Source organism: Aquila chrysaetos, chromosome 2, assembly GCF_900496995.4.
Source record: "Aquila chrysaetos chrysaetos chromosome 2, bAquChr1.4, whole genome shotgun sequence".
NCBI classification, from domain to species: Eukaryota; Metazoa; Chordata; class Aves; order Accipitriformes; family Accipitridae; genus Aquila; species Aquila chrysaetos.
In genome coordinates this window covers 53,761,710-53,775,668 of record NC_044005.1, presented here as the reverse complement: position 1 = coordinate 53,775,668, position 13,959 = coordinate 53,761,710, and the positions used below count along the sequence as shown (strand labels likewise).

The 13,959-nt window shown below is 38.7% G+C and overlaps 1 protein-coding gene across 1 annotated transcript in view; it reads right to left on the bottom strand.

Moving 5' to 3' along the window:
• The window catches only part of TRDN (triadin), a 233,511-nt gene that overhangs the window by 71,312 nt on the left and 148,240 nt on the right, over nt 1–13,959 (bottom strand). The window contains exons 19-21 of the mRNA XM_041119404.1: nt 12,678–12,710; nt 11,404–11,430; nt 4,815–4,886 (exon numbers count right to left, since the gene is read on the bottom strand). Of these exons, the coding sequence (XP_040975338.1) occupies nt 4,815–4,886; nt 11,404–11,430; nt 12,678–12,710 (132 nt within the window). The remainder of the gene's footprint in view (nt 1–4,814; nt 4,887–11,403; nt 11,431–12,677; nt 12,711–13,959) is intronic.

Below are 13,959 nucleotides of genomic sequence, written 5' to 3'. Positions count from 1 at the left end.
ATATGAAACTTGCAGTAGCTACAGTGGGTAGCTGCAGTGATAATTTTTTACTGCCTTAAGCACACACAATTCACAAATTGTCGCTTTTGTTATAAAAGCATGGAATGTGTCTGATAGTAATTTATCATGGTATCAGTAAAGCTTCTTGTTCACGATTTAGTATTCAGGTTTGTTTAAGACAAACTGAGCTCATGGGGAATCTGGATTGTAAGAATCCAGGAATAATAAAACATTATTTATGGCAGAAGTAACGATCAAGTGGAAAAACTTAATTTACTGTTGACATTGAAACTCTAGTTTTGCTGGGGCTGACATCAAGAGAGAAATGTTTCATTATTTTTCTCCTACGTTGTCCTTCTAAACAGGCAATACTTCCAGACGATGTAATTATTAAAGGAGAAGACTTGGGAAAGGAATTTGTTGAACAAGGTCAAAAGTGTAATTTTATTGTAATAAATCTGTCTCTTTCTATCCTCACTACATCCCAGACATCTGCTTCAGAACCTACCCCTGCTCTCCTGCTTCTACCTTCAGGTTTTATACTCAGCAGTTTATGATTCAGTCACTAATTTTCAAAGTGAGAAAACAAACAATTTACTGCAGATGTCCATGAAGCATATACAGTGGAACTAAGTATCTCTACTAGCCCTAATAAAAAGCCAACACCAATTTTTAAATATTAAGTTAATGACAGAAATCTGTGCTAACAGAAATAAAAATCAGTGAGAAGACTGAAAAACTTGTACTTCTGTGCTCATGAGTTATGAGAAATTCCCGAGAGAGATTCCATGTTTGATACAATGGTCTCTAAAAAAAAAAAAAAGGAGAGTGGAAGAGACAGACTTTTCTCTCTTTTTTTTTTTGTGATTCACTATTCAAATAAAGATTTTGTGATTAATACAAGAATATAAGTAACACAGCTAAATATTACATTATTATGCCTTTACCAAAATGAATAATTTAATTTACAATATAAACCCTTTACTTTTAGAAGCCTGCCTGTAAGAACTTAAAGTTGTTGTGCACCTCCATTATTAAGAACATAGTTACCCAAACTGTTGCAGAAGATGTTATCTCAATGATGCATTTTGAAAAAAAGAACATTAAACAATTCTGAACAGAAAGATTAAGTCATTACTGACAAAGCTTGAAGTCCCATATGATCCCCAAACAAGAAAACCTTTGAGAAGATTTGGCAGAGCTAGTTGTCATCTCCAGAAGAAAAAATGCCTTTTAGGATGGTGTGGCATGTGACACAGATGCTGCTGAAGAATTTAAAACATGACCCAGAACTGACCTGGAAATAGGAAATTAAAGTGTAAATAAACACCAGCCATATTCTGTAGGACTGAACTTACTGAGGTCTGTTAGACAGTCTGCCCTAACTTGGCAAAATGACAACCTGTAGCACAAAACCCATTACAAGAGCCTTGTGTTACTTGCTCTGTACTGATTTGCACTGTTAAACTCATATTGACATCAGAATACATAGCAGACCTGTAATAAGCCTAGCAGGTGAGAAGAATTTTGCATGTAAAATAATAAATATAAACTTTATAAATAGGGTTTTTTTGTGCTGGCATTGCACAAGTCTCTTCCTTTTGTCAAGGAAGAATATACAGTATTGGGATGAAACTTCTTCAGCTTAAAAAGACTAGAATTTCTCAGCATATCCTTTATTACTGTTATGAGCTTTGTTGTATCAGTTCTAGTCCATCTGATCAACCGTAATCTGCAATTCTTACTAGTAGCAGGAGCTTTCATACTTCTTTTTTTCATTTATAGATCTGACATTGCTTTATCAGTTATAGGGAGAAGCAATATGTAAAACTATAGCTTACTTCCTTGTTTCGCCTTTGGTTTATCTGAAGAAAGAGAAGAGAAGGGAAGCAAAAGAGAAAAGGGAAAAAGAAAAAGGAAATATTAGAATACATGTTCACACAGGCAATTATTTTTAATACGATCAGCTAATGAAAATGTATTTAAATGTATATTGTCCCTAAGTGCTTAAATATATCTTGAAAGTGATTTTCATTCCATTGTTGCTTGACAGTGTATGTGAAAAAAGTTCATGGGTCCCACCGAGTACCTTTCAGATGTGCAACAAGAGCATAAAAAACCCCAGTCTCATATGACCTGCTTTAACTGATGGTAATTAACTCCTTCCTTAGTACTATTTGCTATCACAAGAAAAAAAATCTTTACCTTTTATCATTTCTTTTAAGTATTAATTCTCAGTTGCATTAATAACAGGCAGTAACTCCCTGGCAAGCATCTGACACTTGCTCGTGTCATTTTTCAAACAAACAGGGCAAAGAATTAAAGCACTGTCTTTTTCTAGACACTTCTGGCAGCTCTCTGCCTTCTCACTCTCCTCTTAACAGTTAAAAATGTTACACGCAACTTTCGTTTACTACTAATAAAAGATCAGTGAACTGAAATGTTGCTACAACCTTTTAGCCCATTTCCAGACTGTAGGGATTTGAGGTCAAAGCTGCAATAGCATGTTTGATCACTAAAACCTTCAGGTTTGAAACAACAAAGCTATGTCCTGAGTGCTAAACAAACAGAGCTGCCAACACTCCAGGTTTTCCTGCTAGTCTCCTTATATTTAGTGTTTTTTCTTAAATTGCAAATCCTAATTTTGACCCGGTCTGTACCCCTCTACTTTTTGACTTGTATCCTGACATACAATAGCTAGCAGAGCAAATGATTTCATTTCTCAGTCTAAAGGGCTCAGAAATCCCTGTCAGTTTAAAAACTATTTCCTGGTGCATTCATACTTTCCTGATTAAGAAAAGGAGTCCCCACTTTTCCTCAGATCTTCCAGCTACCTGGAATCAGTGAGTTAAGTACAGTTTTCTCTTCACTCAAAACATAATTCAGAGCTCCTTCCATCACCTTATATTTTATTCTTCCATGAGAAATATAAGTACATGCTGATATTCCAAAAACTTCCTGAAAGTTTTTTTGCCTCATTTGCCTTTGAGTGATCAATGTGTTGGCAGTAGCTCCATACATATAGGGTGCAGAAACGAGAAGCAGAGGCGATTGCTGTCTGAGAGTGTTTATGTTCGCTTCTGTGCGGCAGAGGAACTGAGCTGCTGCCAGCGCTTGGAAGTGGCTGCAGAAACAGTGGTGATAGACGTTACACGTTGCTTTTATTCCTCCGACTTGCAGAAACTGGCTGGCTGCTGGCATGGGGACATAGTGCTGCTGCTGCTATGGGAAAGAGCTTCTGTCCTTTTTGAGCCCTCTGGGTATCACAACCCACAGTTTAGAAATCCCTGCTCAATGCCAACCATGTGAAACTGGTTTGTACCGCTCAGTCCGTGCTCTTTACGGCACAGTTAAAATATTTTGCGGATAAAGCCCCATTTCATGGTGGCACAACGTAGAAAGGACAAATCTTACAGCAAACACCGCCTCATTGCCGCATGAGATAGCAAAGAGAGGGGAAGCAGTGCAGATGGCTGGGGAAGCACTTGTACGGCAATGGAAAATAGTGTGGAGATACCCAGACTAAGAATGACAGAAATCTAGGCCAAGGCCCACCTAATTATAACATTTTCCATGACAACTAACAAGCAGCTGACAGCTGCTGCAGGGTGCCTGCACTGGCTTGAGTAACGCTGAGTAAAGCTGAAGCTGAGAAACTGAAGAAAAGAAAGGGATAATAGGTCAGCTGACCAAAGCTACGTTAGTAAATATGTCTTTAAATACCTTATTCATAAGGTTACTGGCAAGTTTGGAAAAACTCTCATATGATAAGACTGAAAATGCCAAATTCATCATCAGGGTTCTAATTGCCAACGTGAATAAATACAAAAATCACCTTGGCAGACAGTTAGTAACAAAACACGATAGATTAGGATGTGTATCCTATCAAGGAAGCCAGGGCTGATAAGCTTTGGGTATTTACACCAGCATTTTACTACTTTGCTCCTTACCATACTAACCTAAAAATGTATGGATTGCTTTTAACAAGTGTACAAGAGGCAAATATGCAGAATATAATGCTGAAAATAATAAAAATAATCAATATAAGTATATACAATGGGAAGAGGTGCATCTTTATCTAGATGCTTTAAGGCTCCAACCCTTTTTATGTTCACCATCATCATTCAGTTGCTTGAGCTTTGTTTTAGCCTGGGTGTAGACCTTCCCTTGGTGTTCCTGCTCTGGCTGCCTTGGGAAACTGTGTGTAGACTTTGTCACCTTCTGAACTATGTGCCATCAACACATGTAGTTCTTGCATCCCTTCTTCTCTGGTGTTCCCACTCCCAGACATTCCCATTCATGCCTCATCCATACCAATCCGAAGCTTTTTGCTAAAAACCTCTACAAGTTCTGCTCTCAGAAGCTTTCGAGTTTCTCTGCAGTGGACCTTCGTGGCTCTTCATGTGGCTAATGTTTGATTTGGGGTAAGAAAGGCAGCTCAGCTGACTTCGGGAGCCTCTGCCCCTTCACCTCACTGCAAGTCACTCTCAAAGACTGAAAAGTAAAGGCTGATTGATCCCTGCCCAGGCTACAGCGGCAGAAAGCCTCTTGCGAGGTCTGTGGGACACAAAGTCTCAGCACGGGACCTTTAAGCTGAAGCGGGTGGCCTGTTCACCTGAAGCTTTTTGGGAAGCTTGCAGTTTTGTGGAAGCGGGACCAAGCCGGTTTCCCAGTGGAAATTCCCTGTTGCTCTGATAAACACGCAGAGCCCTGACAGATACCAGCAGAGCAATGCATTGAAAGGCTCCTGTCATCCAGCTGTCTGAATCTGAGCTTTTTGTTTCTGTGCCGTTGGCTTTTAAAAGAGATAATGCCAGCATGCTTTGTTTTCTTTTTACCTTGCTCTGCTGCCTTTGTTGCCTTTTCTTCCTTCTTTTCAGGTACTGCTGCAAAACAAAGATAAGGTTTAAGTAAGATTTCTAGGCGGAAGCGTTGCTCCAGCAGACAAAGCTTTTCTTAAATGCTTACAGATTACTTTGAGGCAAACGATTTCAAAGATTTCTAACTATGAGATACTTTTTACATAGTCATATATTGGGAAAAAAGGTATTTTTTACCTATCTTAAACAGAAAAGAGGAAAAGCAAATAGGGAATTATTTTCTTTCAGAAATAAATAGCAGCATTGCCTTCTAGATCTCAGATGGAACAGAGGCTAAACTGTGGTGCATATCACATAAGGGAGGAGAGAGCAAAGCAAGCAGGTCTCTACTTTGCCCAGCCATGTGAGGGTTCCCCACACAAGCATGGTTTTCTGTTTGCACCAGCAGAAACATCCACTTTGCATCCCTGACACAGCAAAATACTTCCCCATATTCTTAATTTTAAGCATGTAGATAGTCTCAGTGAGGAGAGTGGGCTGCAGTCAGACTGTATATTACAGACGTCTAACTTGGTCCTTGTGAATACTGCAATTTCTGCACGCAAGAGAGAAGAGTGAAGCAGACCACTCGTGCAGCAGGGCTGCTAGATCTTCGCTGATGCCAGGGGAAAAAGTTGTAACAGCCCAGGTCAGGATGTCTGGACGTAGCCAGCTGGCTATTCGCAAGCTTTAGCTTGTACAGTTCCTAAACTGATTTGCACAGTTTAAGCGACAAGGGACAGAGATTATTTGTTCGTGCCTCCGCACTAAGGATTAGATGATCTAAGAGGAGGAGGTGCAGGAAGGCGTCCCTTCAGACTTTGCTCTCTGAGGAAGCTTACATAAATATGGGTATCTTTTACAGTTTCTGACAACTTACATGGCAGGTTTGGCAACGTACAAGATTCCCTGTAGATTACTGAATATACTTAGGACAACATATATGTTTTCTCACCTAATTGAATTATTCAGGGTTAAGTCTTGCAACTATGTAAAAATATTTGTTTAGCTGTAAATGGCATTGTCAACACTTCACTTCTGTAAAACCAAGCTTTTGTAGCCAGAGTTTATAACTATTATGCCGAAGGAGAAGCGTTGCTTTAATTTAAAAATGCATCCTCTCACAGTGTTTGAGACAAAAAATGTGGCATTAAGAAAATAAGCTTCACTGTCATCGCCTTGCTTAAAAGTAGTGCAAAGAATAAACAATCAGCATAAACAGCAGGATGTAAAGCGCATGGTGAAAATTAATTTACTCCTGGTAAGTATAGAAATGTCTTTGCAGCTACAGACTTATCAGCACATAACATCCCCTCAGCTTGTTATTTCAACCTGTCAAGCACAGAAATATTTTCAACACAATGTTTTATTACAGCAAATCACAGTTGTAAATTAAGAGCTTGGCTTTTAGAGCCAAGGTAAATGCTAAGGATCAGGTTCTATTATCATTATTTATGCCGAGAAATTCAGGGAATTCAAAGGACCTACGAAGTGCCTCCAGGTGCGCTCGCTACTCTTGGAAGGATGTTCTGGTGGTCCCTTTGGGGCCAGGCTCGCAGCCCAGGAGTAGGGAAACCTTCTGAAGATGCTGGGCATGATGGCCCAAGCAAGCCAGCTCAGTTAGTAAGCAATGGCCTGGCTGCAAGCGGGCTGGAGGCCAAAAGAAGGCTCTTCTGTTCCCATCGGGAAACTTTCCTGAGATTCAGCGAGATGTCAGGCATGGACAGATGAACTGCTTCATGTTGAGTGGGGTGGAGCAGCTCACACACATCGATCGCTCCCTTGCCACTTGCTCTTGTTTATCCCAGGGTGCTGTAGAGTGAGCGGGTGTTTGTGAGCAAGCTCCATCAAAATGGTGAAATATTGCACCTTGCACTCAGGTAACTTAATTTATTAAAGATAATCTCCAGTTTGCCTGAAAATCAAGTCTAGGCTGAAAGAATGGCTGACTGGATCCACAGGAAAAAAAATGCGAGCACTCTGTTTTGGTCCAAGTACCTAAAGTTGTATTGGTATTGCTGGACATAGAGAAAGCCAAAGAGGAGCAAAGTCCCTTAATATTTATTGTAGATCTCTGCTATTAACACCCATGTTGCTTAGGCCCAGATCAGCAGGGCTACTTAAATCAGCAATAAACTAGACACCTACATGCCTAGATGAATCTGGGCATTGAGCCCTGCCACTGAGCAAACCAATATCACAGTCCTTCTAAAAATCTTGCTGAAGTGGTCAACACCTTGAAGAATAAGCATATTTTAATATGGAAAAAAAAGATATGAAAAGCAGCACCAGAAGCCAGTCCCACATGCATTCCAAAATGTATTTTTAGCATCTAAAGCTGCAAAAGCAGCTATGATAAGAGGAAAATGAATTATTGAGAACTGTTGTTTTCTCCAAAGCATATTTATCATTTTTAGCTGCAATTAAAGCAGTTTTGGTTTGTTTAGTTTCTGAAACCCAGAATACTGATGGAATAAAAACTAAAAGCATTTTCTGGATACTGAACTGCAGGCTAAAAGAGCAACACAGCTTTCTGAGAAGATCAGGTATTTAGAGTCATCAAATTCACGTGGCAGTGGTAGACCACGAGTGCGGTTGTGATGAAGGAACCAGCCATCTTTGAGAAGCGTTGAGGCTGCTATTTAAAAATAACAGCTAATACTATTAATAGTATTCTGGCTATCAGTGCATTCAGTAATGCTACAACGTTTCTGTGAGTGAGTGTTTGTAAAGAAGAACTTGCTGAGACAGGTCAGAGCTTTAGTAACTTTTGGGAACTGCCAAGTAGCATCATCTGGAAGGACAAACAGGACATTGCATTATTCCCTTTGCTTTTTGAGAAGGGAGGCGTGAGCTGCTTTGGTAACGCTGAGAGGTCGTTTGTCATCAAGTTAATAGGTGTCAACTTAACAGTCTGTATAAATAGAAAGCCTGCACACACAGAGTTGGTGTTTGGAATAAGACTCCAAAGAAGGTTTTGTTTTGTTGCTATTGGAACAGGAACAAGTTTTCCGAGTAGCTCAAGATTTCGTCCCTTCCACTGAGCATTTTCAAAGTTTTTTTGCCATTTCTGAGTGGCAGCCTGACCTCTCTGTAGAAAATGGTCCCACTGCAGGTGTTCCTGATTTGAAAAGCTGATCCTTTAGCCATATGACTTAAGAAACACAGATGTGTTATAATGTATTAAAATTTTCTCCTCAGCAGAAGAGCATTAGGTGTTAAAAAAACCCCAAAACCCCTCCCCAAGAAAACCAAACCAAACCCACTGACAAACCCCTGCCTGAAATAATACAAAACAAAATGAATGGAGAAAAAGGTAAAAGTAGAAATTTGTCAGGGATCTATATTTTCAGTAAATTATAGTTTAGAAAAATAGATTAAGTAAATGGAGTCTGGACTCCCATTTATATTTTGTCATTTCTCAGCAAAATTCTTGACAACTCGGCATAATGTAGATCAAATGGATGATTTCTATGATAATTGTTTCTCTGATTCCATCATAAGCTCTTTGGAATCAGGTGAGAGAGAGCTTAGCAGATATTGTTCTGTGCTGAGAGTAGCCAGGAGAGTAATTCATCAGTCAAATATTTCTGCAGTCTCAATAGTTGTAGGCTACAATCAAGTTTGTCAGAATATTTTTATCCCAAAAGACTCAGGTTACATAACTAGCATCAACATCAGAAATATGCATTCCAAAATGTCACTGATTTTAAAGCTGTTTTGAGATATTTGTTTGGTGTGAAGGAAAGCTGAAAGAAATCACTGTGACTGGAGACAACAAACACTTCACTCACTGAACCCTGAGGTCACAGCAGGAGCTCCTCATCGTCACATCGCTCATATCAAGAAATCATGAACCTAAGAAGCGTCTATTACGGTTTAGGAACTCTTCTGTTAGATGGAGAAATGAAAAAATTCCCTGCTATAGTGGCATTACAGAACCTTTTGTGAGAAAATGCAACTTCATATGAGCTTGATAGTTCATCAGAAGTACAAGCTAGTGGGAATGGCCTACACCTTCTTTCATACCAGCAGATTAATTTTTTTTAATTACCAGAGAAGAAAATTTCATCAAAAGCCTCACTTGTTTTCAGAACAGGACTGTTTGCCTTCCATGAATACGCTTAAAAGTTTTAAAATTTGCCAACAGCTACTGAATATTGGAAACCACATTGCATCCAGAGAGCTGCTAAGTCTAAATGGATTAATAGCAGAAAAATGGGAAACAAGTAAATAAAAAGCAGCAATAGAGAACAAACACAGATCAAAAAGCAATGATTTTGTTCAGACTTAGTGAAAGGTGTAGCTCTTAAACAGTACTAGAATTTGTCTGTCATCATAAAAAAGTGTATTTAGAAGAAGTTAACAGCATTCCTTTGTGACTCTTAATGAGAGGCAAAAGAAACAGCTGTAACATTTTAATATAAATATCATTTCCCCCCTGGAGCACAGGCTATGTTTGAGTTTCAAAATTAGCAACATAAAGTTAAATTTACATCACTTGTCAACAAGTAATTTTTCAGAAACTAACAATTACTCCAGAGCTAACATCAGCTATTTCTGTTTAATGGGGATTTGTGACTGATTAAAACAAAGTTGTTATTTACTTAACTACTGGAGAATAATTTCGGGTCAACATTAGGCTGATCCTATGGTAAAACTAAGATGGCCGAGACCAATATTTTCAGTTGTGAGACTGCTTCCCTGACAACAGAAATAACAGAATGATTCTTGTTTTCTATAATAGAGACCTACAATTTCTATTTATCCTTAATGAACTGTGAACTTCCTATAAATTTTTTTCAAGTGCCCCTTAATTCAATAGCTCACAAGGAAGAATTTACTTCCATCCTGCAAAATGCTGGAGACATGATGAGGACCTATCACATATATAAATGTTTGCTTCTCATCTACATAAATATGAAATATGGGATTCACTAGAAAAATTTGAGGCCACTCACAGCAATAAAGCATAGAGGTAAAAGCTCTGTAGTTTCAAACCCCCTGCTAATTCTGTTTGTAAACTTTACAAGTGACTGAAACAAAATAACTTTCAATAAAAGCGTAAATATAATCACCGGGAATAACAATTTCGAAAGGTATGTGAAAACTTTTCACAGTAGTGGCCAAAGAAAACTTCAAGTCTGCAGAAAGGGACTTGAATCTGCAAGAAACAACTTCTTTACTTCTTTTCAGACCCTGATGGACAGAGGCTTGGCAGAAATGGGTTCACAGAATGTTGAAAAGTTGACTTCATACGCGTACTACAGCGTTATAGAAGAAAATATAATGTATCAAAAAGATTTGCTCAGAGGATTCAAGCAATAGGGGAAAACTTTATTCAATCACCCATAGCAGCAAGACTACCTTTATTTTCAGCTTTGGCTGTCTGGAATTTGCTAAAAATGCAAAAGCTTAACTCCGCATACTTCCCCCCCCCCCCCCCCCCCTTTAGTTTCTGTGTTTTGTCTGGTGGGAGTATAAAGAGAACAAATGCCTAAATTACTCTGGTTTCTGTTTTGCTCAATACAATTAGCCGCAAAGCAATGACAGCATTATGAATTTAGCCCATGAAGCAGGGAACTTAAAAACATCCAATAAAGGGAATAATGTATCAACTTTGATTTTCTTACATTAATCTCCGCAGCTGCAATTCTGCAACCCTTCCTACTGCCTTGCAATTCAGGCTGACTCCTTGTCTCAGTATTTACTGGTTAATGTGAATGAGGCTTCAGAGATAACTCTAAAGTAAAAGAAGATGCTTGAATGATAGCTGGCTATTAACAACCCGGAATTCTCATTTCCCTGCCTCTGACTCGTGGTGGACAGCTCGCAGACCACAATCCACAAGTCTGAGCAGTTGATACATTCAGTCCCATTTGTTTGAAAGGGAACGTTTACAAAGCAAGGTGGTCATTGATATGAATAAACATGGACTAAGAGCAAAATGCAGTTTATAACTCGCCATTCCGTTTGTGTCTAGGATACAGCTGACACCTGTGATGTTCTTGAAGGCAATTCGGAGCTAGTAACTTGCATTGCACACATGTAAAAAGGTGCATACATGTAAAAAGTCAGACACTGACACAAACAATTAAATATTTGTCCAGCTCAGACTTCAGGCCTTGGTGTTTCTCACCAATCCCAGTTCCCTGTGACCTCTGGAAAGGAGCAACCTTTGGAGCCAGCTGCAGCTGGACTGGCAAAAAGAGAAATACTACTCTTTGTGTCACATCTCTGTAGAAGATTAGTTGCTTCTCCTTTCTGCCTGTCACAAAAACTTTGTGGTTTGAGTTAGGGTTAGAAACTGGATATAGTTGGAGAATTACAGTTTGTTAGTCTATGGATGACTCAGGGAAAAGACACCTGTTTTCTAGAGGTACTTGCAGGTGCTGCGAGGAAGGAGCTGTTATAATTTAAAAGGTCCGCTTTGTTTTACATGTCATGCCTGTTAACAGTTTTGTCACAAAAGCTTTTTCATGAATAGTAGAGTTAACAACAGCATTCTTCCATTTCAATTTTAAAAACAAATAAAGTTACCCACCTTTTGACTTCAGAGTTTCCACAGATGCTGTAAAATAAAAGGAAACATTCCAGGAAACAAATTTTGCAACTACATAAAGAATTTAAGATTGATCCTAACACCTCTTCCCTTGGTCAATACACTACCTATCTATGCAGAGGAGGCATTCATTTTTTTTATGCAGAGAAAAACTGACACACACGTATGTTGCTTGTTTGGGTAGTCTCATGGCAGGTGACTAATTAACCTGCAGATTAAAAGCAATGGAAAACAAGGTCAATAGGTAAGTTATATATGGAGCTTCAATAGCTCCATTATTTTCAAGTAATGAGTGAGGGTGAGAGAAGGAGAAAAACCAGGCTGCAGAGAATAGGCACATATCAAACATAGGTGGAGTGTATGTGCTAGAAAGCTCTTTTTAATAATTTGTTTATTATTCTTCATAATTGCATTAACTAAATCCAAATTAATTGAACTACCACATTTCTCTTTCTTCATTATTCACACCTTCATTCTGAAGCACTGTGACAGGTTTTTATGCTATAAAAAAGGACAGATTCATTTTTCTATAAATTGACTGTCTACTGTAGGTATTTTTTGCTCAGAATTTATATCTGAGAAAATAGAGTCATCTGATGAATGAGTCATCAAGCTTGGCTGTAGAAGGAATTGAAAATCTTTATGCTTTCCTAAATTTGGATAAACTGGAGAAGTAGATTCCAGTCAGGAACAAGAAGAACACCTAGCTACAACAATAAAATATGTGGGTGCTTGGAATAAAAATAAAATAAAACAACCTACATTTTTCCTCCCCTCCACACTCTGAAGCTCTTATTTTGTGTTTTGTTTTCCATCCATTTAACATAACCTCCAAGCAGGCCCCCTTCCTTGAAAAGATACACCTTTGAAAAGCTGAAATAAAAAAAAAATCTCACCCTCATCGTTCTTCTCAGCAACATTTGATCAGGTCTCAGTTCCAGAAGGCGGAATGGCTGCATGTCTGCTCCACAGCCATTCATTTGCTCAAGTAACTTTGATTAAACCAGCAAATCTTTATCTCTGGCTTCACTTTTTTTGTCCATTTACCTAATCCTGTCTCAACTTCAAACCTAACCAGATAAATGAGATGCCAAAACTTACTGTCTTTCACAGGTCTTACCATGTACTTTTACTTCTTTCTTTGCTGTTTTGGCTGTAAAAACAAAGAAACAAAACTCAAATATTGACTTCTGACATGAATTGACTTAAAAAATTAGGATAGTTGAAAAGTAAGGTAAAAAGGGGAGCATATTCACCGGTTTCCACCATTCTTTCTTTCTTGTGTGGTTCTGAAAAAGAAAATAAAAAAAAAAAATCAAGTAGACTTTTCTCTGCTTGTAATGTTTTGTTTAGTTTCCCTGGACAATCATTTTCACGTTACTAGCAGGGGTTGGATGTGGCACATTCCTTTGGACTCTCAGTTCAGGTGAGCCCATCCCTACTTTCCTGCATGTCAAAATAAAACCTTTAGAATTGTCATCACTCTCTTCGGTGGCTTTCACACTGCGCAAACCAGGGTCAGGTTAGCTGCTAATAATGGACACCAAAGGATTTAACTCCTATAATAAGGTGCTAAAAGGAAACTCTAAAAAGAGTGTAGGTTAAAATATCTGCAGTTTTACCCCAGGGTGGTGTGAAGCAGCTGTATGTGCCTCAGGGCACGTGTGATGGGGTCCTTGCCTTCCTTCACCCACGGGACTGGGGAAGGGGAGGGGGTCCTGGCCTCTTCCATAGGAACCCACAGCGGGGGGACAGTCGTGGCTCACGGGAGCTGATCCCCAAAACCGGCTCTGGAACCTGAAGCCGAAAAGCTTCATCTGCCTAAACTCTGTAGCCTCTGGCAGCCCGTGACTGGGATTTACACATTTTTAATGGTAGTTTCTGTAGCAGCTCTTTCCATCTTGCCAGGACGTGCTTCGTTGCTCATCGCTTACGGGTATCTGATTACTATATGCTTCTTATAGGATGTATTTGTATTAATGCTGTGGTATACAGTTGAGGAATATTAATGTTTAAACAGTTTCCACTCTAGAATCAAGATAGATGGTTCCATGTTCAAAGTGATTCTGAACGTTGTACCCTCACTAAAAGCAAACCTGTTCTTAAATTTGAGCTATCCTTGAAATGAATAAGCAAAAAGGAACAAGAACTGCCAATAGAAAATTAAATATGTTGATCAATAACATTAATATGAGTAATATTCACATTAAATATTAATTCATAATCAATATGAATACAGAATGCACGGTGGACATCTAAAAGATGTATACTCCACACACAGCTAGGAAAATAATTGATGTTAGAAAGGGCAGGCTGCTCTGAAATATGAAAAGAACCCCTCAACTGCTAAGTCTTAAACAAAATGTGTCATTGCTCCATACTCACACTCCCAGTAAGTTTGTATCGAGCAACGCATGTAGTTCTAGCTGAAGTAAAATATTCATTTTTGTTTGAGTTTTTAAATCTATCATCTGAGGAGCCAGTTTATATATATTTTAAAGAAAAATGTAGTTTCTAAAATAAAGTTTTGCTCTGAGT